Source organism: Rhineura floridana, chromosome 4, assembly GCF_030035675.1.
Source record: "Rhineura floridana isolate rRhiFlo1 chromosome 4, rRhiFlo1.hap2, whole genome shotgun sequence".
Lineage (NCBI taxonomy): Eukaryota > Metazoa > Chordata > Lepidosauria > Squamata > Rhineuridae > Rhineura > Rhineura floridana.
The window spans coordinates 101,687,185-101,711,994 of NC_084483.1; the positions used below are offsets into that span (position 1 = coordinate 101,687,185).

A 24,810-nucleotide genomic window follows, 5' to 3' on the forward strand; every position below is an offset into this window, starting at 1 on the left:
AACAGAATCAGGAAGCTGAAGAGCAGACAGCAAAGCAGAAATAAGAGCTGAATGGGAGATTTGTGTGCCAGCTGAAGTCAGGAATCCTGTATGTGACCGAATCTGACATACAAAAGGACAGGTTTTCCAAGGCATAAGAGGAGTCTGTATAGATGTTAGCAGAGCAGCCAGATGCCAAAGTGCAGGCTCTCTGTAAAGACACAAGCTCTGCAGTTTGGGCAGACAGGAGAGTAGGTAAGGAAAAGGCTTCTAGGACTTCATGTGGAGAGCACACAGCATAACCATCTCTGAGAACTCCTGTGTCATCTCTAAAGCAGGAGCCATCTGTGAAAAGGATAAGATCAGGGTTATCCAGAGGAACATCACGGAGATCAGGACAAGGGGTGAAAGATGTTCAATGACCTGTAAATGATCATGAGGAGGGATTGAATGAGGTTCTCCATCAGAAGGAAGGAGTAGAAGGGAAGCAGGGTTGAGAGGGGGACAGCTTTCAAAGACCAGATTAGGAGGGGTTAGCAGAATGGTTTCATAGCGAGTTTGGCGTTGAGAAGAAAGATACTGAGTTTTCCTGTGTAGCAAAAGAAGATGTACAGAATGAGGAACCAGCAGGGTAAGGGGATGGCATTGGACTAAGTCATCAGATTTCTGGAGCAGAGCAACAGAGGCTGTTTTAATGTTTTAGCTATGCTAATATCATTTAGTGTTATTATGAATTTGTATTTTTATCTGTGATTTTGTTCATTTATTGTATTATTGTATGTTGTACACCGCCCAGGGAGCCATTGGCTATGGGCGGTTTATAAATGAAATTAAATAAATAAATAAATAAATAAGCAAGGGCTCGAAGACAAGGCGGAAAGCCTTTTGCCACAGGATCAAGTTCAGTGCTGTAATAGGGAATTGGGTGTAACATAGATGCAAAGGGTTGACAGAGTACTCCAGAAGCAAAGCCCTCTCGTTCATGGCAATAGAGGGAGAAAGGTTTGTCATAGTCTGGGCAGCCCAAGGCAGGAGCTTGAGCCAATGGTTTCTTCAGGGAAGTAAAAGCCAGTTCATAGTCTGCAGTCCAGTCAAGGGGGCCATGTGTCGAAGATGTCCTCCGCGTCTTCGTTATAGGGCAGCAAGGGGGTGGTGGCCTGCAAGCATGGGTACAATGGCTGCAAGGTGTGTTGGCATACGTTTTTCTCTTTTTCTTTCTCAATTTCTTTTTTCTTTTCCTCCAGTTGTGCTTTTAACTTTTTGTTAGAGTCCTGAAGACTCACAACTATAGATTTCTGCTTTCTGCGCCTGGCTCCCTTGTCCCACAGGAACCAGAAATCTATTTGCCTAGGCTTTGTGGTTTCCAGAATTCCCCGTAAATAGGTAAGCTTGTCGATGTCAGAGGTGCCATTTTCTGGAAACTGAAGATCCGGCTGGTCAAAGGTGTACCCATTCCACCAATGGGCCAGCTTCACCAGCTTTGGGGCAGTTTTTGTACCCAGATGGGTCCCATAATTTTGGCATATGTAACCCAAAGGGGTTCTTTCATCGGGACAAGACACCCCCCACCCATGTTTTGTCTGGAGCTGAAACTGATCAGGTGGTGGAAAGAAGCAGTTTAGAAAGTCAGGCGTCCCCGACAGACAAAGAGAAAGTAGGGCCAGTATCTGTTTCAGTCATGGCTCATTAGGATGTCCTCCAGAACCAATCCTAACACCCAAACCGGTGACAATGGGTCCATTTACCCTTCGTCGTGAGTGTTGGCCTAACCGGGGAGACCTTAATGCAGGAGCTTCGAAAAACTGTGGGAAGTTCTTACCGCCTGTCCAGAAGTCCCGGGGTTGAGGTGGGAGCTAAGCGGGAGGATTTGATCAAAATGAGGTCCTCTTACCTATCGGGGTGTGTGCAGTCCGCCGCTCCAACCTCCCCCCTTCGGGGTCCCCCAGACAGGAGATCCTCACATCCTACTTCAAACACCAGGAAATGTTGTGGAATTTACGACTAGGTTCTTTTTGGAGAAGACTTAATAACGAAGCCAAAGTCTGGTTTAAGGTTATTTATTCAGCAAAGCACTTTACTGGAGCAAAGTACATAACTCAACTAAAATGGTGGTTAGATACAGACATATATATACTCCTGCATTCGTCATAGCGTAGCAATGGTTTCATCCAATTATTCTATGCTACTGTGATGCTCTGCCCCCTGTACCAACCACCCTCCTCTATGCATTCCTGTGATATCAGTATCTTTGGCACATGCTCAGTCTGCTACAGCAGTTCTATTCACTATTGTCTGTGTGATTCCCCTGCCTAAAGGGAATGGTGGCCAGAATCCTCCTCACAAAACACTGTCCAGAAGCAATCTGGGGGAGGCCAGGAAGGTTCAAAGTTATGCTGTGTAATGAATAAAGCAAATCATTTTACTCTCATTGGATTTCAAAGAATCATACAGTTGGAAGGGGTCTATAAGGCCATCAAGTCCAACCCGCTGCTCAATGCAGGAATCCAAGTTAAAGCATACCCAACAAGTGCCTGTCCAGCTGCCTCTTGAATGCCTCCAGTGTTGGAGAGCCCACCACCTCCCTAGGTAATTGGTTCCATTGTTGTACCACTCTAACAGTCAGGAAGTTTTTCCTAATGTTTAGCTGAAATCTGGCTTCCTGTAACTTGAGCCCATTATTCCGTTTCCTGCACTCTGGGATGATCGAGAAGAGTTCCTAGCCCTCCTCTGTGTAACAACCTTTCAGATACTTGGAAGAGTGCTATCATATCTCCCCTCAGTCTTCTCTTTTCAAGGCTAAACATGTCCAGTTCTTTCAGTCTCTCCTCATAGGGCTTTGTTTCCAGTCCCCTGATTATCCTTATTGCCCTTTTCTGAACCTGTTCCAGTTTCTCTGTATCTTTTTTAAAGTGTAGTGTCCAGAACTGGATGCAGTACTCAAGGTGAGGCCTAACCAGTGCCAAATAGAGGGGAACTAATACTTCACGTGATTTGGAAACTGTATTTCTGTAAATGCAGCCTAAAGTAGCATTTGCCATTTTGTGATGTATATTCAGCTTGTGATCAACAATTCCAAGATCTTTCTCACATATAGTATTGCTGTATCAAGTATCTTATAACTGTGCATCTTATAGCTGTGCATTTGGTTTCTTTTTCCTAAGTGTAAAACTTTGCATTTCCCCCTGTTAAATCTCATTCTGTTGTCTTCAGCCCAAGGCTCCAGCCTATCAAGATCCCTTTGAATTTTGTTTCTGTCTTCCAAGGTATTAACTATTCCTCCCAATTTTGTATCGTCTACAAATCTGATAAGCATTCTCTGCACCTCCTCATCCAAGTCATTAATAAAAATGTTGAATAGCACTGGGCCTAGGACTGGTACCCCGCTTGTTACCCCCCCCCCCCGTTTGAGAAGGAACCATTGATAAGCACTCCTGAGTACAATTCTGTAGCCAACTGTGGATCCACAGTTGTTCCATCCATCCCACATTCAGAGAGCTTGCTAATCAGAATATCATGGGGCACTTTGACAAAAGCTTTGCTGAAGCTGAGATATAGTATGTCCACAGCATTTCGACAGCCTACCAGGGAGGCTACCAGATCAAAAAATGACATATTAGTTTGGCAGGATTTGTTCTTGATAAATCTATGTTGGCTTCTAGTAATCATTGCATTGTTTTCAAGGTGCTTACAGACTGACCGTTTTATAATCTGCTCCAGAATCTCTCCAGGGATTGATGTCAGGCTGACTGGTCTATAGTTCCCAGGTTCCTCCCTTTTTGAAGATAGGGACAACATTAGCCCTCCTACAGTCATCTGGCACTTCGCCCATCCTCACGACTTCACAAAGATAATAGACAGTGGTTCCAAGAGTTCTTCAGCCAGTTCATTCAATACTCTAGAATGCAGTTCATTGGGCCCTGGAGATTTGAACTCATTCAAAGTGTTTAGGTATTCCCTGACCATTTGTCTATTAATCTCAAGCTGCAATCCTGGCCCTTCAACTTCATGTTTCTCAGGAGGGTCATAGACCCTCTTTTAGGAGAAGACTGAGCCAACGTAGGAATTGAGCACTTCTGCCTTTTCTTTGTCATCTGTTATCATTTTGCCATCCTCATTGAGTGGCTGTTGCTCTATTTCTTTTCTCTTGTCTTTTACTATGGATGTACCTGAAGAAAGCTTTCTTGTTGCTTTTGACATCTGTCACTAACCTCCGCTAATTCTCAGCTTTAGCCTTCCTGATGCCATCCCTGCAATTCTGTGCTACCTGTCTGTACTCTTCCTTTGTGGCCTGGCCTTCCTTTCACTTCCTGTATATGTGTCCTTTTTTGTTTCAGGTCATGTCTAAGCTTTTTGTGAAGCCACATTGGCTTCTTCTTCTGTCTTCCCCCTTTTTTCCTTGACGGAATTGTTTGCCATCGTACTGTTAGAATCCCCTCTTTTAGAAACTTCCACCCATCTTGGGCTCCTTTTCTTGTTAGGGCTGCTTGCCACGGAACCTTACTTACTGTTCTGAGTTTCTTAAAATTGGCTTTCCTGAAGTCCAGGGTACGCATATGGCTACTATCAGCTTTTGCTTCCTTTGAAATCGAGAACTCTAGTATAACATGGTCACTTTCCCCTAGAGTTCCCGTAACTGCCATTTCATCCACCAAGTCATCTCTGTTGGTTAGAATCAAGTAAAGGATAGCTGGTCCTTTAGTTGCTTCCTCCACTTTCTATAAGAGAAAGTATCTCCCATACAAGTCAGGAACTTCTTGGAGGGGCCATGTTTGGCAGAATTTGTCTCCCAACAGATATTGGGGTAATTGAAGTCTCCCATTCCTACTACATCATGCCTCCTTGAAACATTGGCAATTTGCTTTTCAAAAGTTGTATCCTTGTCTTCTCCTTGATTAGATGGTTGGTAGTAGACTCCAACTACCACGTTCCTTTTATTGCTTGTCCCATTTATTTTAATCCAGATACTCTCGGTGGAGCTACCAATTCATCCTCCTATATTTCTTTGCAGGGATACATATATTTAACATATATTTCCATATAGAATATGTTCTAAACTGAGAAGAACCTGCTGGAGAGATGCAATAGCTCGCTAACTGCTTGCAAAAGAATTTTGACATCTTGATTACTGATTTTGCACAAGAAAAACTTTATTCCATTGAATATTTAATTTAATTTTTTTCTTGCTATTCTGCAAAAGAAATTAACACTCCATGTATACTCCAAAAATAAGCCAGTAAATAAATCAGTGTAAAAGATACAACTAATCTTTTTAAGGCTTTTGTGGAAATAAATAGATATATTTCTTGCCCTTTTAGGGCAAGCCCTCACAAGACAGCTTACAAAAATGACGAAATGAATGCAACAACAGAATAAAAAAGTCAAAAAGAGCATCAGATAAAATATAGGCAGTTAACAATAAAATCAGTAAAAAGCTTGGTGTAATAAAAAAGTATTTAGAGTTTGTTTAAAAGTTACAACAGAGGATGCCAAACATTTCCAGTAACACAGAACCTCAAAATCTGGAGAGAAATTCTGCAGAGGATTTCATAAGCATTCTTAGTTGTATCAGCAGGTAGGCTACCTTTACACTACAAGCCATACAAACAGTGTGGTGTTTTATACACAGTTACATTTTATAGATCGTGTAAATGTTTATTGATGGGACATAACAGGCATTGAGGGCCTTTTCTGTAATAATAGGCTGTTACATTTTAGAACTGATGAATAGGAATGTTGTGATTGTGGTTGCCTGAAGTTTCCTTGCTTATGATCAGTAGGACGCTGTGAGGGGTTCACATTGTGCAAAGTTTAACGTGCCTCCACAAATGATAGCTTCTGGCAAATGTATTTAAAGAGCTAGAAACCATTTGGCTGAGGAACGAAAAGCAGCTGCAATATACTGTACATTCCTTGTGACCCCATGTTTGACCTGTGGCAGATATAAGATAACAAGAGATATCAATTCGTTTTTGCAGATTAACAGTGTAATCCTGGGAATATCTACTTGGAAGCAAGTTCCAGCCAGTTCAGGGAGGCTTACAGGGAGTGAGTTTATATAATTTTCTTACATTTATATCCTGCCTTTCTTCAATCATGGTATCCAAGGCTGCATACATGTGATACAGGACTATAGCTTCATCATTTTATTCGTGATGAGAATGCTAGAAAAGGAGCCATGATGGCTGCCCACAAATGCACACCTTAACGTAAACTGAATTTTTCAAAGTAGTGGTCGGAAGAAGGCTTGCCTGCCAGTCTGTACTCAGAGCTTGGAAGTAATTAGTTACTTTTAATTCATTGCTTTTTTGAGGAACGAGTGGGTAATTCCTTACATTTTGATTGTAACAGAACAAGGAGTAATTTTATTACTTTTGAGGAGTAATTGTAATGTTTCCAGCATTACTTTTGGGCATTACTTGGGAGGGAGCAGGGGAAGTCTTCTGCTCCACTGTTTTTTGGATGAAAATCATGTGCCTCGAACTGGGCTTCTGTGCAGCGTTGCTCTTCCCTCATGCTCTGTGGGTGGGTAGGAGGTGACGAGGGAGGAGGAGGGGGAGTGAGATGGGGTGGAGTGGAGAAAGCAATTGTTTAAAAAAATGGATGGTGGTGGTGGTGAAGAATGGAGTGGAAGGAAAAAGGAGCAGGAGAGCAAGAACATGGATAAGGGAGGAGAAGGATAGACGTGCTGTTTTACAGTGGTTCTGATCCTATCTCCAAGGTTGTTCTCAGATAATCTTTCGCCCCCCTGGCAGTTGTGCTGTGGGGTGCCGCAGGTTACCATCTTGTCCCCCATGGTGTTTAACATCTATATGAAGCTCTTGGGAGTGGTCATCAGGAGATTTGGGGCGAGGTGTCAGCAGTATGTTGACAATACCCAGCTCTATTTCTCCATAACATCTGAATCAGGAGAGGCCATGCAAGCCCTTGGCTGCTGCCTGGACTCGGTGGTGGGCTGAATGAGGGCCAATAAACTGAGTCTGAATCCTAGTAAGATGGAGGTACTGTGGATTGGTGGTTCCTGAGTTCAGATACTTGGTCAGTTGCCTGCTTTGGATGGGGTCATACTCCCTCTGAAAGAGCAGGTTCATAGTCTGGAGGTGCTCCTGGATCCATCTTTTTTGCTAGAGGCCCAGGTGACCTCCGTGGCTAGGAGTGCCTTTTATCAGCTTTGTCTGGTGAGACAGCTGCAGCCATTTCTGGACTGGGATAGCCTGACCACTGTTGTCCACACACTGGTAACCTCCAGGCTGGATTACTGTAATGCGCTCTATGTGGGGCTGTCCTTGAGGTTGGTCCGGAAGTTGCAGCTGGTGCAAAATGCGGCGGCAAGACTGCTCACTGGGGCAAGGTATCGCCAACATGTCACCCTGCTGCTGAAAGAATTGCACTGGCTGCCCATTTGCTACCAGACCAAGTTCAAGGTTCTAGTTTTGGTGTACAAAGCCCTATACAGCTCTGGACCAGGATACCTGAAAGACCATCTTATCCCTTATATACCCAGTCGATCACTGCGCTCTACAGGTGAGGGCCTCCTGCAGATAGCATCTTATCAGGAGGTCCATTCTGCACAACATTGAAAAAGGACCTTTAGTGTGGCGGCACCTCTTCTGTGGAATTCCCTCCCCTTGAATATTAGGCAGGTGCCATCTCTGTTACCTTTTTGGCGCCTGTTGAAGACTTTCCTCTTTCAACAAGCCTTTTAAGTTGAGACCTATTCCAGTCTGTGTTGGAACTGTTTTTTAATATGTTTTTAAACCTTTTGTAAAAAACAATGTTTTTTAACCTTTTTTTAAAGATGTCTTCAAAGCCTTTTAAAAAATGTTTTTAAATTTGTTTTGTTTTAACGTATTTTAAGGTCTGTTTTTATGATGTTTTAAAGTGTTTTTAGTGCTTTTGTTTGCCTCTCTGGGCTCCTGCTGGGAGGAAGGGCGGGATATAAATTAAATAATAAAAAAATAAATAATAATAGGAGGCAGCAGGAGAATGGAGATAAAGAACTGTGGAGGTGAAAGATGACAACATGTGCATGTTTATGTGTATACTGTGTTTGCACTTGGCACACAAAGTGGCCTCCAGCACCTTCTGTGGCTACTGTGCTGCAGTTACAGTATTTTAACTTTTTTGCATCTCAGGGGAAAATGTTTGCTTGGGTGAGTATCCCTTACTTGGGGGCAGGCAGGGTCCAGGAGATGGTTAAGTGTGAGACATTATGCTTGTTGGCTGGGGGGGGGGTTGCACTTGGTTTGACATGCAAAAATCTGACTAGTGGCTTCTGCCTCCCTCGCCACCTCCCTTACCAGTGGAGAGACCACTATTGCTATCTTATGGATAAAAAGAATTATTCTACTGCCTCTGTATGCGTGTGTTTATTTTTAATGTTTTAGGCTACTTAGATGTGCAGCAGCCAAGGCCAGCACCTTGTAGGCGTTTTTTTAAAAAAGTAACAAATGTAATTGTAGTGATTACTTTTGAGAAAAAGTAAAGTAATCAGTTACTTTCAAAGCAATTGTAATTGTAACGGTAATTACTACCTTTTTGGGCCATGTAATTTTAACTGTAATTTATTACTTTTTAAAAGTAATCTCCCAAGCTCTGGATGTACTTTATCATAAAGGACCAGTATCCATAAACAACAGCAACTATATTATGGGAAAAGCAAGTCAATTTTCAGTACTGGTCCATTCTTCTCAAATGCTGAGAATTATCTAATACTGCATTGATGTTCTTGGGTGCTCCATTCAAAGAGAATGGCTGGTCGTGAGGGCCACAGTAAATGCCGACAAAGCCCCACTCTGGAGTCTGCCCTGGAAGTATTTAATAAAATCATAGAACTGGGAGAGTCTTAAAGAACCTCAAGGCTAACCTGTGTGATTTGAATCACAATTGATCAACAGTTTGATCTGCTGCAGATTGCTCCTGATAACTCAGATAATTGAAGTAAGCCACACTTAGGGCAAGTGAGAAGTCTTTAGGTTCACATCCCCAACCATTCTAGCCTTGTGGGACTCATAAATTTCTTCCTGGCCCAAAAGAAGAAGAATGAAGAAGAAAGCCATTTTGCAAGGTATATTTATTATCAGTAGGTAGATCTTTACACTGAATTGCAAGCCCTTTGATTTTTTTTCTTCTAAAATTTTTACACGAGATTAGAGATTACATTTTGTGTTTTTAGTGTTGTGTTGTCTATAGTAATAAATTTTATACTCTGCCTTGAGTCATTTTTCTGGTCTGAAGATTGTCTGCAAGCAAATTGCAGTTTTGTGGGCCTGTTCATTATCCGAATTTGTGTCTAACATTCCACATTACAATTTGTTTTAATACAATAATTATTAATAAAATGTTCAAATGAGGGGGAAATTTAAAAAGTCACAAAGTGATTGGAACTTAGCATGGTAGACACTAGTAGTCTAGTGCAGGATTTCAAGGAGTGGAACTTTTCCATATGGCAGGCAAAGCAGCGTTTTCAAATCAGAAACCAGTGCTTTACAATTGCTGTGTGCTGTGTAGAGGACTAGAGGAGCTGATATAGCATAAGCTGAAGAACGTATATACATGTGAAATATTCTGCTTTTTTGAATCACTCTGAGTGCATACAGTCACCATTACCTCTGGATTCAAGTCCATCAAATTGGACAAGCTGCAATAATTTAAAATTGGTTCCTGGTGGAGTGGCAGTATATGGAGTATTTTAGGATTAAGTGCTTTTTTGTCTCTCAAGTGCCATATTTTCACGTGTGCCCTGTATGTTGTCATTACACCCAAACATGTTAATGTATTAATTTAAAAATTATCCTGAAAATATGTACATGCAGGAAGTTTGTCCACAAATGGCACATGGAGAAGTTAATGGCCTGGGGGAAGCAAGAGACAAATCTACAATAAAACCTGGTTTTATACCATTTACAAGTTATTCCACTTCTTTCCTTGGAAGCTTGATTAATATCAATCCCTTGTATTAGCACTGCCTGGATGTTGACCTTCTGGGGATGATTTGAGCACACAAACCCACTGGCTAATCTTTGGGATTAACACAAGAAGGGTCTCTTTAGGATTATAGTCTCTTTAGGGTTATAGTAGAGTGCTTTATTAAATGTAACTCAGCGGGATCCAGAAACACTACAGTAGGGCTTGGCTTGTCAGCGCCTTGTCTGCTAATACGGTGGCACCAGCGGGGCGATCAGCTGTAGCATGGGGAGCTCCAGCTGGAGCGCATGAGCTCCTTGTGCTACAGCTGATCGCACGCTACAGCTGATCAGCTGGAGCGTGGGGAGCTCTTGTGCTTCAGCTGATCCCTCTCAGCTGGAGCACAGGGAGCTTGCGCTCCAGCTGAGCGCTGTCAGCTGGAGCATGGCGGCTATAGCTGATCACATGATAAACTGTAGGGTGGGGAGCTCATGCACTACAGCTGAGTAGGGCCCCACTTTCCGGCAGTTTTTGCTTTTCGGCGGGGGCCTGGAACGGAACCTGCTGTATGAGTGGGGCCCTACTGTACTTCTTTTGATCTTTAACGGATTCGGATTGAAGAATTTTGGTCTGACAAAACTGAGTGTTCCGAATGGATTCTGAGGAGAGTTATTTGAAGAGATTCAAAGAAGAAAGAGAAACCGAGGAGACCAGAAAGAGGAAAGGAAAAGGAAAAACAGCCATCCAGAGAAGACAGTGAGCAGAAGCCACAGTCTTCTTCCTTACAGCCAAGGGAGGGACAGAGCCTGAGGTCTAAAGCTGCATCCCAACCTAGGCCTGTGTAGCTGGAGGAAGGTCTAGGAAATGGATCGCTCACCTGTGGATTGCTTTAGTTATTGGACTCCATTCCTTCCTATTTTGTAGTTTAGAAACTGAGTTGTTCCTCTTGCTTCCTCTCCTCTGTCTGTCTCTGTTAAATTAATCCCAGCTCTTTCCCCCCCTTTTTTATTCTTTTTAAATTGCTCACTGGTTTTCCCCCACCCTCCTTTCAGGAAACTTGGGGGCTGGTAGACTGAAGTACCACACAATGTTTTGGGGCCCTGGCATTCTTTCCCCTCACACATCTGCTTGAACATGGATGCCATAGCTCCTTTCCCAACAAGGAGCTGCTGGGAGAGAGAGAAATTACAGAAATGATTGAGAAATTATTAAAGGCAAGAAATTAGTAAGAAAAGGTTTTATGCTTTATGCTTCTGAGCAAAAGATGAAAACTAAAAGGTGATTTCCCTATTCTTTCTTGCTCCCATGATTTTAGGTTGTTGATGTTGATGATGAGAGCCAATGTGGTGCAGTGGTTAGAGTGTCAGAGTAGGACTTGGAAGACGGGTTCAAATCCCCACTCAGCCATTAAGCTTGCTGGGTGACCTTGGGCCAGTCACAGTCTCTTAGCCTAATTACCTCACGGGGTAGTTCTGAGGATAAAATGGAGAGGGGAGGAGAACCATGCATGCCACCTTGAGTTCCATGGAGGAAAGGCAGGTTATAAATTAGGGATGGAATCTATTGGCTGGTGCTAGTTCAAAAGCATTCTGTTGACCTAACAGGCTGGTATTAATGCAAGTTTGTTCTTTGTCGTCTAGCCACTGCTTTTACCAATCTGGGTTTTTTCCTCACAAAAAATATTGATATTAAGATCAATATTTTGAAAGGAATATTGATAAAATTATCATTGTTAATATTTTAGAGGAGGATTTTTTTAAAAAAAATCTGTTCAAAAATAGCTGCGGAAAATCAATACATCAAAATCTGATCCACAACGATAGAGAATAAGCAAATTAATGGAAAATTCGGTACCAAATCCGAATTGGGTGGAATTCTAGCACATCCCTAAAATATAAATGTGAAAATAAATAAATAAATAGCACCATCATTGTCCTCTGTGTTATACTCAGTATATACTCTTATACTGAGAACAGGCTCCTGCTCTGAGGAGATTGCAATATAAAACTGGACACTGGTGAAACGAAAGTGGTAGATGACTGACTGACATTTTGGTAAGTTTTCAAAGCTGTTGCTGCCTCCTTTCCTTGCTTGCATAGAAGGAGTTAGGCCAAAAAGAAAAGCTGATTCTCAAATTTAATTTCAATGAAATGACTATACATGTTTATAAAGACCACTAGATGGTAGTGGTGTGCTACACTTTTTTTTTGCACCTATTTTCTTTCTTTCTTTCTTTCTTTCTTTCTTTCTTTCTTTCTTTCTTTCTTTCTTTCTACTGGTATAAAGTAGGAAGTGAAAACTAAAGAGACTGGGTGCTCAGTTGAATTCCTCAAGCACTTCTCCTTTAACCCTCCTAGTGTATGTTACATTGTGTGATAATGTAGAATGACTAATAGATGACTAAGGCTGCAATCCAATACATAACTACTCAGAAGTAAGCTCCATTGAATTCAATGGGACTTATTCCCAGGTAAGTGTGTATTGGATTGTAGCCTAATATAATGAGTTAATAATAAGGTACATATACAATACAAGCCTCAGGCATAATATAATATGATACAAATGCATACAGTAAAGGCCCATATATCAATAGGAATGAATAAACACAAAACAATCCAAAACTATGTCTCAGTAAAGTAGAACAACAAATATAAAACCAGTATATAAGCAGGAATAACAATCTAATTTCTGTCTATCAGTTGAATAGACCAGTAGAATTAATGATGAAAGTTCTGGAATGTGTTTTTGCTTCTAAACTTTTTTATATACATATATATATAAAACCTGAACGCTGTAGCCAGTATTGGTGTTTTACCTGTAGCCTTCCAAAAAATCCAAAGCAGAAATTTTTTTTTCCACAGGTAGCCTGCCATCAGATTGGGTACTACTGCCATCTAGCGTCCGAAGGCAAGAATGCACTAGAGTTAAAACCTGGGCCTCGGGCCCCTCCCACTCCAGTCTTCATTCTTGCCTTCGAGGCAGGTTAAATTGTTGGACAGAGCGATAGATAAGTCTTTATTCCTTCTTCCATTTCACCTTTTTTCACCTGTTTGTTTCCCTCCCCATGTTGGTGTTCAGAGGGTGTGCAATTTTTTCTTATTTTTTCCTAGTATATTGTTCCTTATCTCTCCTTGGCGTTATTTTTTCCCCTTTTTGTTTTCCCGTTTGGGATTGTTTGGGGGTGCGTCACTGAGGCTACTTAAGCGGCAGCTGCTGCTTTTTTGTCGGGTGGGGGTCCCGCGGCTGCGGATCCCCCCTGCTCAGTTTCAGCTGCCTTTTCAACCCTCCTGGGGCCTTATTTCACTGAGGCTGCGGATCCCTCGCGGGCTCTCCACCCGTTCCCACGCCCCAGGACAGCGTTTTTTGGCCTATGGCTGCTCTTTCAGCCCTCCTGGGGTCTTATTTAGGCAACCCCGATATCGCGGCCGCCATTTTGTTTTTTTTTGCACTTTTAAAGTTTTTCCCTTTCTGAGGCTTCTTGAGGCCCTATAAGGCAGCCTCTTGTCCCGGCTGCCTTCTCAGCCCTGTTGGGGCTTTATTTAGGCTCGGCTGCTTTTTCAGCCCTCCTGGGGTCTTATTTAGGCAACCCTGATATCGCGGCCGTCATTTTGTTTTTTGCACTTTTAAAGTTTTTTCCTTTCTGAGGCTTCTTGAGGCCCTATAAGGCAGCCTCTTGTCCCGGCTGCCTTCTCAGCCTTGTTGGTGCTTTATTTAGGCTCGGCTGCTTTTTTTTCCAGCCCTCCTGGGGTCTTATTTAGGCAACCCTGATATCGCGGCCGCCATTTTGTTTTTGCGGCTGCCATTTTGTTTTTTGCATTTTTGAAGCTTTTTCCTTTCTGAGGCTTCTTGAGGCCCTATAAGGCAGCGTTTTGTCCCAGCTGCTCTCTCAGCCCTGTTGGGCCTTAATTTAGGCTCCCCTATTCTAAAGTATTTCTGCATGTGAGACCTGTGTCTTTAGAACGACCTATAGTCAAGAGATACCACACCTTCCCCATTGTGTGTGTGTATCCCCTTATGTGCACCACTATTTGAGGCTTAGTTTTCATCAGTGCACTTTGGTGGTACCGCACCTTCCCCATTGTGTGCGTGTATCTAGCCCTGGCCACGCTGCTCTTTTTAAAGAAAAGCATCCTTTTTTCCTGGCAGTGTAATTAGTGGTCTCACACCTTCCCCATTGTGTGCGTGTACTTAGCTAGTGGCCAATAATACACCTCTACTTCTTACTTACTTTTTGGAGTCCTGATTGTTTAGTGGGGCGCTTAATATTGGTGGGCGTACATCCACGATCTCAGCACCTTCCCCATTGTGTGTGTGATCCAGACTTTGATCTCAGCACCTTCCCCATTGTGTGCGTGATCCAGACTTTGATCTCAGCACCTTCCCCATTGTGTGCATGATCCAGACTTTGACATGGCAGATCAGAACCCAGAGGTGCCACAAGCTTCTAAAGCAGGTCGTCAGGGCATCGCTTCATCTCTACGCAAGCCACCTAAACACAAGCCCGCTAAAGCCTTAGCCAAGACTAAACACCTGTCTGGCCACGGGCCGCCCAAGAGGACACGCTACGTTGCACCCCCACTCCCGGAGAAGCCTCTGCACGCAGCGGTGCCTGCGCTCTTTCAGTCTCCTTCTGAGTCCTCAGAGGATGAGTTTGAAGGCTTCCCCAGCCAAACCCCTCGCCAATCTGACCTGACTCCATCTGTGCAGCTTCATGCACCTCCACCTGCAGGGATACAGCTGACTCCAGATTTTCTGCTACAGTTACGAGAGATGCTTGGGTGCCTATATCAGCCTCAGCCTCCACCTCATGTATCCTCTCAGCCTGAAGTTTCACGGCAGTCTACCTCTGCAAGACTACCGAGCTGCCATGATGATGCCCCGCTACCCTCACATAACCCATTTGATGTGGTCAGGGGCAGAGTGGGCGTGGAATCCTCACAGATGGAGGACTACTTAAACCTTTTCTAGGCTGACCCTGATGAATGGAGTGGAGAATCTGACCCAGATGAGGACTACTCTTACCGCCTTTTCAACCCGGCAGACATCATTCCTCTGTCTCGCAGAGTAATGGACACCCTCGGCATTCAACCAGAACAAACACCACCGGTTGCCCCTCCGGTGAAGGGTGCCAGAGTCCTCAAGTCGCCTAGATCAGTGGATCATTTTATCCCTGTGCCAGATCCCATTAACAAGCTGGCCAGAGAAGAATGGGCCCGCCCTCTACGTCCGCGCCATTCCTCCACTTTGGCCAACAAGCTGTATACCCTGGCCCCGGACTTCATGTCATTCCTGAACGTCCCGGGGGTGGACCAACCCATTTCCAATCTCGTGTCTCGGTCTCTCCTCCCGAAAGAAGGAGACTCCCAGTTCAAGGATCCCTCGGAGAGGCGGCTCGACTTTGTCCTCCGAAAGATCCACGAGGCATCCACCCATTCCATCCGGGCCTCTGCTGCCGCCTCCATCTTTTCACGGGCCTCCATGATGTGGCTAGATGACCTTCTGGACGACCCTAATCCGGATCCCGCCAAGCTACGGAAGGGTCTACTCAAGGTACACAAGACTGCTGCATTTGTGGCTGATGCCACGTTAGACGCAACCCACCAAGGTGCACAGGCTCTGGCGGCTGGCATTGTTGCTCATCGAACCCTATGGCTTCAACATTGGGATGCTGACTCTACCGCCAGAACTAACTTGTCCATGGCCCCATACTCGGGCGCTATGCTCTTTGGCGACGACGCACTTAAAGCTGTCCTGGTCGATCCCAAGGACAATCGTAAGCCTGCCTTAGCCACAGTCAGAAGAGATGACCGCAGACCATTTCGGCGGTTTACTCCTTACTGCTCCTTCCAGACCTTTCGGAGAGGACGACCTGGTGGACAAGGATGGGATACCAGGCCTACAGATTTCCGTCCCTCCAGGGCACCCTGGCCCAGACAACGTTTCCAGCCCAGAGCCCAATACCAAGGCAGGCAAGCCGCTTCAGCCTCTTACGGCAGAGGAGCCCGTCAGCGCAGGCAGTTCTGACACTTTTCCCATTGGAGGCAGACTCTCCTTCTTCTCCAGCTCCTGGCTCACTCTGACACAAATCTCTTGGGTCAGGGCAATCTTCACCCAGGGGTACAACATAGAGTTTTGGAGGGAACCCCCGGACAGATTTTGCCTCTCCCCCGTCTCCAAGTCATGCAGTGCAGCTATGCAGGATGCCCTACGCCATCTTCTAAACATAGCCGCTATAGAGACAGTACCTCCATCCGAAAGGCTGCAAGGCGTGTACTCCGTCCTCTTCACGGTCCCCAAGCGAGATTCCTCATGGAGGGCGGTCCTAGACCTCAAGTTTCTCAACCGCTTTGTCAAGTACCGCCGCTTCAAGATGGAGTCTCTGGCGTCTATTGTGGAAGCTCTACAACAAGGGGATTTCCTAGCGTCCATCGACCTGAAGGACGCATATTTACACATTCCAATTTGCTCGGATCACAGAAGATTCCTGAGATACGCACTAGGCCACCACCATTTCCAATACCGTGCCATGCCATTTGGCCTCTCCTCGGCTCCTCGAGTATTCACCAAGGTGATGGCCACCATGATGGAATCTCTTCGCCTACAGGGGGTTCACATTTACGCCTATCTCGACGATCTCCTCCTTCGAGCATGCTCCCGGGACCTGGCCAACAGACAACTTCAGTTCACCCTAGACACCCTAGACACTCACAGCTGGCTGATCAATGCCGAAAAGAGTCACCTGCAGCCAACCCAATGCCTCCAGCACCTGGGGGCTATACTGGACACCTCTTTAGCCATGTTTTTCCTGTCCCCAGATCGTATTGCCTCCATCACAACCATGCCAACCTTACTGATACATCGCTCAAGGGCAGATGTCATGCTCCTGGCGCAGTTCCTAGGGTCAATGATTTCCACAATTCACATCGTCCCATGGGCTCGACATCATTCGAGACCTCTACAATGGGCCCTCCTACCTCTTCAGGCGGACATCACCAAGTCCAACCATCGTGTGATTCCGCTGGACCCATCGTTGAAGGAATCACTCCGCTGGTGGGTAGCGACAACCCACCTCAGCAAGGGGATGCCTTTTCGGGACCCAGCCAGAGTCCTAATCACCACAGACGCCAGTCTGTCCGGCTGGGGAGCCCATTGCAACTCCACCTTCGTTCAGGGCGTGTGGTCCGCTCAGGACCTAAATCACAACATAAACTGGCTGGAGCTCAGAGCTGCTCATCTGGCCCTCCGACACTTCTAGCCTCTGTTCTGTCTACAACACGTCCTCATCCGTACGGACAACGTTTGCGTGAAATCTCATATCAACAGACAGGGGGGTACCAGGTCCAGGGTTCTACAGGAAGAGGCGACCCGAATCTTCGACTGGGCCGAGAACCATCTATTGTCGTTACGAGCAGAACATCTCAGCGGGGCTCTAAACGTGACCGCCGATTGGCTCAGCAGGCAACTGGTCAACCCGGGGGAATGAAAGCTTCATCCGGCAGTGTTCCACCTCCTCCAGCTCCGGTTTGGCCCCCTCTCGGTGGACCTCTTCGCTTCCAGCCACAACTGCCAGCTGCCTCGTCACTTCTCGAGGTACCTAGAGCCGAGGGCAGAAGCAGTGGATGCGCTGACAACACCATGGCCAGATGGGCTTCTGTATGCCTTCCCCCTGCTATCCCTCCTGGGCAGGACGTTGACGAAACTCCGACAAGAAGGGACTCGGATTCTTCTAATAGCACCATACTGGCCTCGCAGACCTTGGTTCTCGGACCTTCTCTCGATGTCAGTTGTGGACCCCTGGACCCTCCCATTCAGGCCGGACCTTCTCACCCAGGGACCAGTTTGGCATCCAGACCCGACCTGGCTGAGCCTGACGGCCTGGCTTTTGAACGGACGCAGTTGAATACTGCTGGACTTTCTCAGGGGGTGATAGACACTATCTTAGCATCAAGACGACAGTCAACTACTCGCATTTACCAGAGTACTTGGCGTGCCTTCTCCAACTGGTGCACTTCCAAGGGTTTTTCAGCACCTCACGCCACTGTACAGCATGTTCTACAGTTCCTATACAGAGGTTTGACATTGGGACTCCGACCAAACACTCTGCGTCGCCATGCCTCCACCATCTCCTCGATCTTATCCGTTTCCTCATCGGCCGCCCCCCTGGGAGCTCACCCGCTCATCAAACGTTTTTTAAGAGGGGCTGCCCGCCTTTCTCCGCCTGTACGCCACCATTTTCCTTCCTGGAACCTCTCTAAGGTCTTGCAAGCCTTACAGCGCTCTCCGTTTGAGCCCCTTGCTTCAGTACCCCTCAGACTGTTATCTTACAAAGTTCTTTTTCTCGTTGCTATTACTTCTGCAAGAAGAATTTCGGAGCTACATGCCTTATCATCGGCCCATCACCTCTGCGTGTTTCATAAGGACTCAGTAATTCTGAGGGTTGACCCATCCTTCTGTCCAAAGGTCACCTCAGTATTCCACTGTGGCCTGGATATTATACTTCCTTCATTCTGCCCAAAGCCGGTCCATCCCCTCGAAAAGGCCTGGCATTCGCTGGATGTTAGGAGAGCACTCAAGGTTTATCTCTCTCGCACCCAAGACATCAGGCAGACAGAAGCATTATTTGTATCCTTTCACTCTAGGTCTTTGGGAAAAAAGGTTTCTAAATCCACTTTGTCCTGTTGGCTACGAGCCTGTATTTCTATCGCATATCAGTCTCTTAATCTGCCAGTGCCGTCTAACATCACGGCTCCTTCTACCAGGTCAGCTGCAGCTACGGCGGCATTCCTAACTAATGCTCCTCTTGCTGACATATGTAGGGCGGCGGTATGGGCTACCCCTGACTCCTTCGTGAAGCATTATAAGATTGATCACTATGCTTCGGCTGACGCCTCCTTCGGGAGACGTGTCCTTCAACATGTCCTTTCTGATTCGTAAGCTGTTTGTAGTCCCTCCCTATTAAGGGGCTGCATTGGTACATCCCAATCTGATGGCAGGCTACCTGTGGAAAATGGTCCATTAGACTCACCTGAAGGGTGATTTTCACAGGTACGCCTGCCATCACGTCCCTCCCTTGTGGGGGATTTCTAGATAAATTATGCTGTAAGTTTAGTGCTCTGTTCTGTTCTCACTTAGTTAAAACCTGTGTTTTTGGTAGCAAGTTCTATGATGTTTCCTGTTCCGATTTTCCTACCTCTATTTTCCTTGCTGCTGCGGCCTTTGGCCTTTAGTTCCTTTCAGATATACCACTTTGGACTCGTCGCAAATGAAGACTGGAGTGGGAGGGGCCCGAGGCCCAGGTTTTAACTCTAGTGCATTCTTGCCTTCGGACGCTAGATGGCAGTAGTACCCAATCTGATGGCAGGTGTACCTGTGAAAATCACCCTTCAGGTGAGTCCAATGGACCATTCTCCAAGGGGATAATTATTCCTGAAATTATAAAATAAGAAGTTAGATTTATTAACTCATTCCAGTAATCTAATGATCTGTGACTTGGTCATTCTGCGTGCTTTGTTGAGCAGTCTCTTCCTTTGGTTTTTTACACTGTATGATGTGCCTCAGCTGTTCCCTTCTGCTCCTGTGAGTTGGACTGAAATTCATGAGAAGCTGAGAAAAGGGGAAGGTTTAAAAAGATTTTGCCTGTATCTCAGCTCATGCAGGTGTGAGTCTGTAGACTGAGAGAATGCTGGTGGCCTACTAGTGATTTCTCAATTCAGGATATAGCCTGGTTACAAATTTGTTGCCAGAAAGGGGGTTGCTCTCCATGATTAATTTGGTTCACTACTAACTCAAGAGAGTTAACATTCTTTTTGGAAGTCGGATCTGTAAAATACTTTGTATTTGAAAAGATTGTAATATATCAGGCTTGTAAATAGCCACTTGCATATTTTGCTTATGGCAAGGAAGCGTGTCTTGCAGGTGGTTAGGCAGGGAAGCTCATGTGAACTGAGAATTCAGTACTTTGTTTCTTTCAGACCATCAGTGTGTCTATAGATGACTAACAACCATGATTTGTTTTGGCAAGCTAATAAAAAGAATTTGAGGATCATATTTTTGATAATTTGTTTGTAATTACTCTAATCAGTAATTATTGGTTCATCCAAACTGTAAAAAAATTCTCAACCTCCACTCCATTCCTTTTTGTAATTTTATAGTATGTTATGATTGTAACTTTCCCTAGATAAGTGTCTCTCAAAAAAAATACCACTTTTCAGAGTCTTGTATACCGGGGGGGGAGGCATTTGCACAACAGACATGAGAAGTAGCACCCTTGGAGTTTAGATACCATCCTACCCTCAGCTTTTCATGTGTGCTGGTATACATTAATTTGGATGTGAAGGAAGCTCCTGCAAGGATGAAATATAGAAATTCATATTTACTTTTTTCTACCAAGCAGTAGATCTCATAGCTCAAACATCAGGAGATCTTTACCTTTTTAGGAATAATGGCTGTATTAAAAACTTTTTAATGGGTTAAATGCATTAAATGGAATGGGAGGAAAGGTTCATGGCTGAGTGGTAGAGCTTTACATGCAAAAGGTCTCCAGTTCAGTCTCTGGCCTCTCCAGGCAGAATGGAAATGTCCTCTGTCGGAAACACTGGAGAGCCACTGACAGTATGGTCAATGCTAAGCTTGATGGACCAGTGGTCTGACTTGGTATAAGGTAGTTTCCTATGTTAGTTCGTATGATTTCAAGGATCCTAAGGGTGGTATTCAATACTAGTGCTACTCAGAGAGTAAACCCACTGAAGTTAACGGACATGAGTAACTGAGATTGATTACTTTTAGTAGGTCTACTCTGAATAGGACTTAGTTGAATGCAATCCCAAGTTTCTATACAGGATCACCAGCTATTAACGTTTTCAAGTATAAAACTTGCAACTATAGTCAGTGAACCAGCCTGCATTAGAGCTGGATCCTGGGAATTTTATTCTTACGAAACAGGTGGCAATACAAGAGTGTAGCATCATTATAGTTCTGATTTTGTAGGCTGTCATTCTGAGCATAGTATCTTGTGAGAGAAATTGAATGTAAATGTAGTAAGGACTGTGGTAATTATGAAGTCAGGTGTTATAGTGAAGAACAAATACATAGTAAGAACTAGGGTTGCCAGGTTCAGGGCCTGAGACTGATCCTGTATCTTTAGGAGAAGAGAAAGTCAGCCAAGTGCAGGTGTTCTTGCAACCCTGTAATGAGAAAAACCACAAGGTGGAATTCTTTCTTTCCCCTGCACAACTTTTAAAGATACAGAAGACCTCTTAGTTGCCAGACCCAGCCTCCAAGAGGTCTCCTGTATCTTTAAAAGTTGTGCAGGGGGAAGAAAGAATTCCACCTTGTGGTTTTTCTCATTACAACGTTGCAAGAACACCTGCACTTGGCTGACTTTCTCTTCTCCTAAAGATACAGGATCAGTCTCAGGCCAAGAACCTGGCAACCCTAGTAAGAACTCTATAGTTTACAGCTACATAGACCTTCCTTAAAGGAACAGTGAGCTTTTCTAATTTTTACCTATGTTTAAAATCAGTTTCGTGTAAATGAATTTGGTGCCCTGGAAGTAATCACTGATGAAACAGAAATGGAAAGTGTTAAGAAGGCTACAGCTACCACAACCTGGATAGTGCCAACTGCTCAAGAAGGTCAGAATGGTGATATTAATTTTGTTAATTATCATACCAAAAGTGAATTAATTGTTGTACAAAACAAGTTTGTAGTTGTGACATAATCATATGAACGTCAAGTTGTGTAGTTACCAAAAATAACATTTCTGAAAAATGGAACTTATACAGTGCAGCCTGTTAAACACTGTTCTGAACAAGCAGTTTGCACAGGCACACTGCAGTAGTACAAATTCTATGAATATATACCTGAAGACCAAACTACATGCATTTTAAAACAAAAAAAGTGCAGAGGGAGGAGGATCAGGATCAGGACCATAGCAAACAGGCAGGAGACCATTTGCATTCAGAGGAGTGCTCACATTTGCACCCAATGCCCATAGAAGCAGAGGGGGGAGAGATTGTTTTTGGAAATGTAGCAGGGAGAGGACCCCCACCCTTCCCTGACAGCCACAGTACTGATCCTGATGAATGCCCAGCCCACGAGCTGCTTGACTTTTTAAGCATTGCATTAAATGCAAAGACAAGCTTAACATAACACTGCTGTTAAGGAGTATTGTTTCCATGAGCTGTGTAGCTGCTCTCTGTTGTATACTGCCCACCATAGTACTAACTCTTATCTCTGGGATATGGTGGATCCTTATTTGAACAAAGGTTGAATAATTATTTGAAGGCAAATTTTTGTTTGTCAGTTTGTTCTGTTACTAATAATTTAGGCCAGTCTTTGGCAATGGCTGTCAGATAAAAACTTGCAATATAATAAAATCTTCAAAAACAAATCAGTGTAAGACAAAAACAGAAGCCAAGCGTTAAAAGGCGGTGCAAAATAATAACAATAATAATCTCTTGATGCCAAAAAGAAAACTAAGTCTGATCCCCACTCAAACTTCTCTGCAAAGGGAGTTCCACAGATTAAGATTCCTACCTCTGCAGTGTAAATACCACGTGATAAAGCTGAAGCATGATCACACACTAGTGTGTCCATGGAAAGTCTATGTAACAAATTGCTGTCTTCAGAATTAAGGGCAATATTCAACTAACCTGTCCTGTCAGTGCAATGATTACCACCAGGACAACTGGTCTTCCCCCTTCCCTTCCCTTGTGTACCCTGCACCATCCCCAAATCTACCCTGTAGGAGTGGGGGAACCCCTAGAACACATCTGGGGAGGGAGGAGAGGAAGAAAGTTCTATTGCACAAGCAGAACTCCTTGTGCTGATGGAACTACTTACTTAGTACTACCTATACAAATACCTATAAGGTGGTACTAACAAGTTTCAATATGATATTGTTCTGGTCATCTTTAATATTCGCTTCTGCTCCAGAAGACTGAAAGGTGGTTAGTATAAAAAAATACATTCTGAAACTTACAAACCACTTGGTACAAAATAGTTAAAGCTGGACTGGTTAGTCTGTTGTTGAGCTATAGGTGAAAACCAGTAAGATATTTGTAAAATGTTAGTTCAGGTTTCTAAACAAACGGAGCTGTTTAGAAACCTGAAGCTCTTTTTCAAAGTAGCATGAATGTGCATGAGCCATTCTTGAAAGTCTTGGGTAAATTATATCCTGCAGTGGTATTTTCTGTTTGGCATGGTTTACAAATACGTATGATATTTTTCACAATACCATCTCAAAATCTGGGCTCCTGCTGGGAGGAAGGGCGGGATATAAATCAAATAATAAATAAATAAAACTTCACTGATCTTTCCATTGTGTAGCCTTCTCAGAGAAGATAGAAGTACCACCAAAACTGAAGGAAACTGCCAAAGTGGGTGGGCTTCATGTCTGCGAAAATTGTTTTCACTCTGGAACCACAGTGGAGCTTGTAGCTGGAGAAATACCTTGCAGCCAAAAATGCACACATCAGATAAACAAGTAAGAGTTAGTGTCACACATGTGAATAATGTGGTACTTCATGTAAATACTGCTGCAGTTTAAGAGAATGTTGAGGCAGCATGGGAAATTCAAGCTAAGTTGCTAACGAAATTTGTTTACTATCTATAGTGGACTTTTATTGGCTCGTTATCTACTGCTTTAGCCTGAATATCCGGAGACAAGGGGAGAGAATTCTTTTGTAACTGCAGTGGGAATACTGAAGGTTTTATTACACAGAACTGGAATTATTTAAATCACTGGGAGCTTTGTCAAGGAGTTCAAGCAGTATGAACATTTACTTGCCATGAAACACTATTTTTCCCAGTAATTACCAGCTCTTGCTTATGGACAGTTCTGTGCACATACTGTGCAATCCTATGCATGCCTACTCAGCAGTAAGTCCCATTGCCCTTCAATGGGACTTACCCCCAGGTAGGTGTGTACAAGATTACAGCCTTTAAGGCAGCTTTCACCCACCCTGGTGCTCCAGATGTTGATGGACTACATATGCCCATCATTCCTGATCATTAGTCATGCTGGTTGGGGCTAATGGGAATTGTAGTCAAACAATATCTGGAATATTGGGTTGGGGAAGGTTGAACTAAAATCTGTGTTGCTTAATGTCCTTGTTCATATGCAGAAAAGTCAAGCAGAAAACTCTCTTCTGTCCTACACAGGTACAGTTCTGCTTTGTGTAAGTCATGTGAGCAAAGGTTTTGGATTAATCCCCTAAATTAAAATTAAATTAAAATGCATTTTTATTATTTATAGCAACCAGTTAGTATGCATATTTGTTCAAGAGATATATTAATAGGAAACTTGATTTTAATCACTGATTCAAATTTGAACACCCTATTTTGCTACTGTTTCAATAACAACTAAACACACCTCGGCTCATCATCAATGAACAGTTAGTGCATGCTTGCATTCTTTGTGTTGTGTAAATTTGAGCAATTTGTTTTGCAGGATTTTTCTCATCCTAACTTTTGGCACTTGCAATTTTTTAAAAAAAACTTTTTAGACAAAACCAGTCTTGACTTTGTTTAAATTTATCCTTCAAAATCATTGCCGTTTTTTTTTTAAAAAATGAAGTAATGTAGTCCATGTTATTTCGTTCTCATTCTAGAGAGCAAAGGGAGAACAAAGACATACTAGAATTCAGTGATGAAGACTCTTCTAAGGGAACTCAAAAAAGAAAAACCAAATCGCCTCCAAAGGGAGAATGTATGGAGGACAAAGTCAAGAAGGACGAGGAAGCAGTTAGTATGGCCCAGTTGATGGGCTTGTAGGTTAAACTAATCTGTGCTTGTAAAGACCTGTTTGTTAGCTTTACAGTCATTCAAAAATGTTCTGTATTTAAATGCATCTGTGCTTTTAGAGTTGCCGTCTTTGAAATGTTTAACAAATGTAAACTAAATGCTATTTAATTTTTTTTTTTAAAG

The 24,810-nt window shown here is 43.9% G+C and overlaps 1 protein-coding gene across 10 annotated transcripts in view; it reads left to right on the forward strand.

The window, feature by feature from the left end:
• L3MBTL3 (L3MBTL histone methyl-lysine binding protein 3) overlaps positions 1–24,810 on the forward strand; it is a 145,056-nt gene that overhangs the window by 21,452 nt on the left and 98,794 nt on the right. For all 10 annotated transcript variants that reach the window (XM_061623832.1, XM_061623833.1, XM_061623830.1 and 7 more), the window contains 3 exons: positions 21,404–21,515; positions 23,212–23,368; positions 24,495–24,627. In XM_061623832.1, coding sequence (XP_061479816.1) covers positions 21,404–21,515; positions 23,212–23,368; positions 24,495–24,627 — 402 coding nt within the window. The remainder of the gene's footprint in view (positions 1–21,403; positions 21,516–23,211; positions 23,369–24,494; positions 24,628–24,810) is intronic.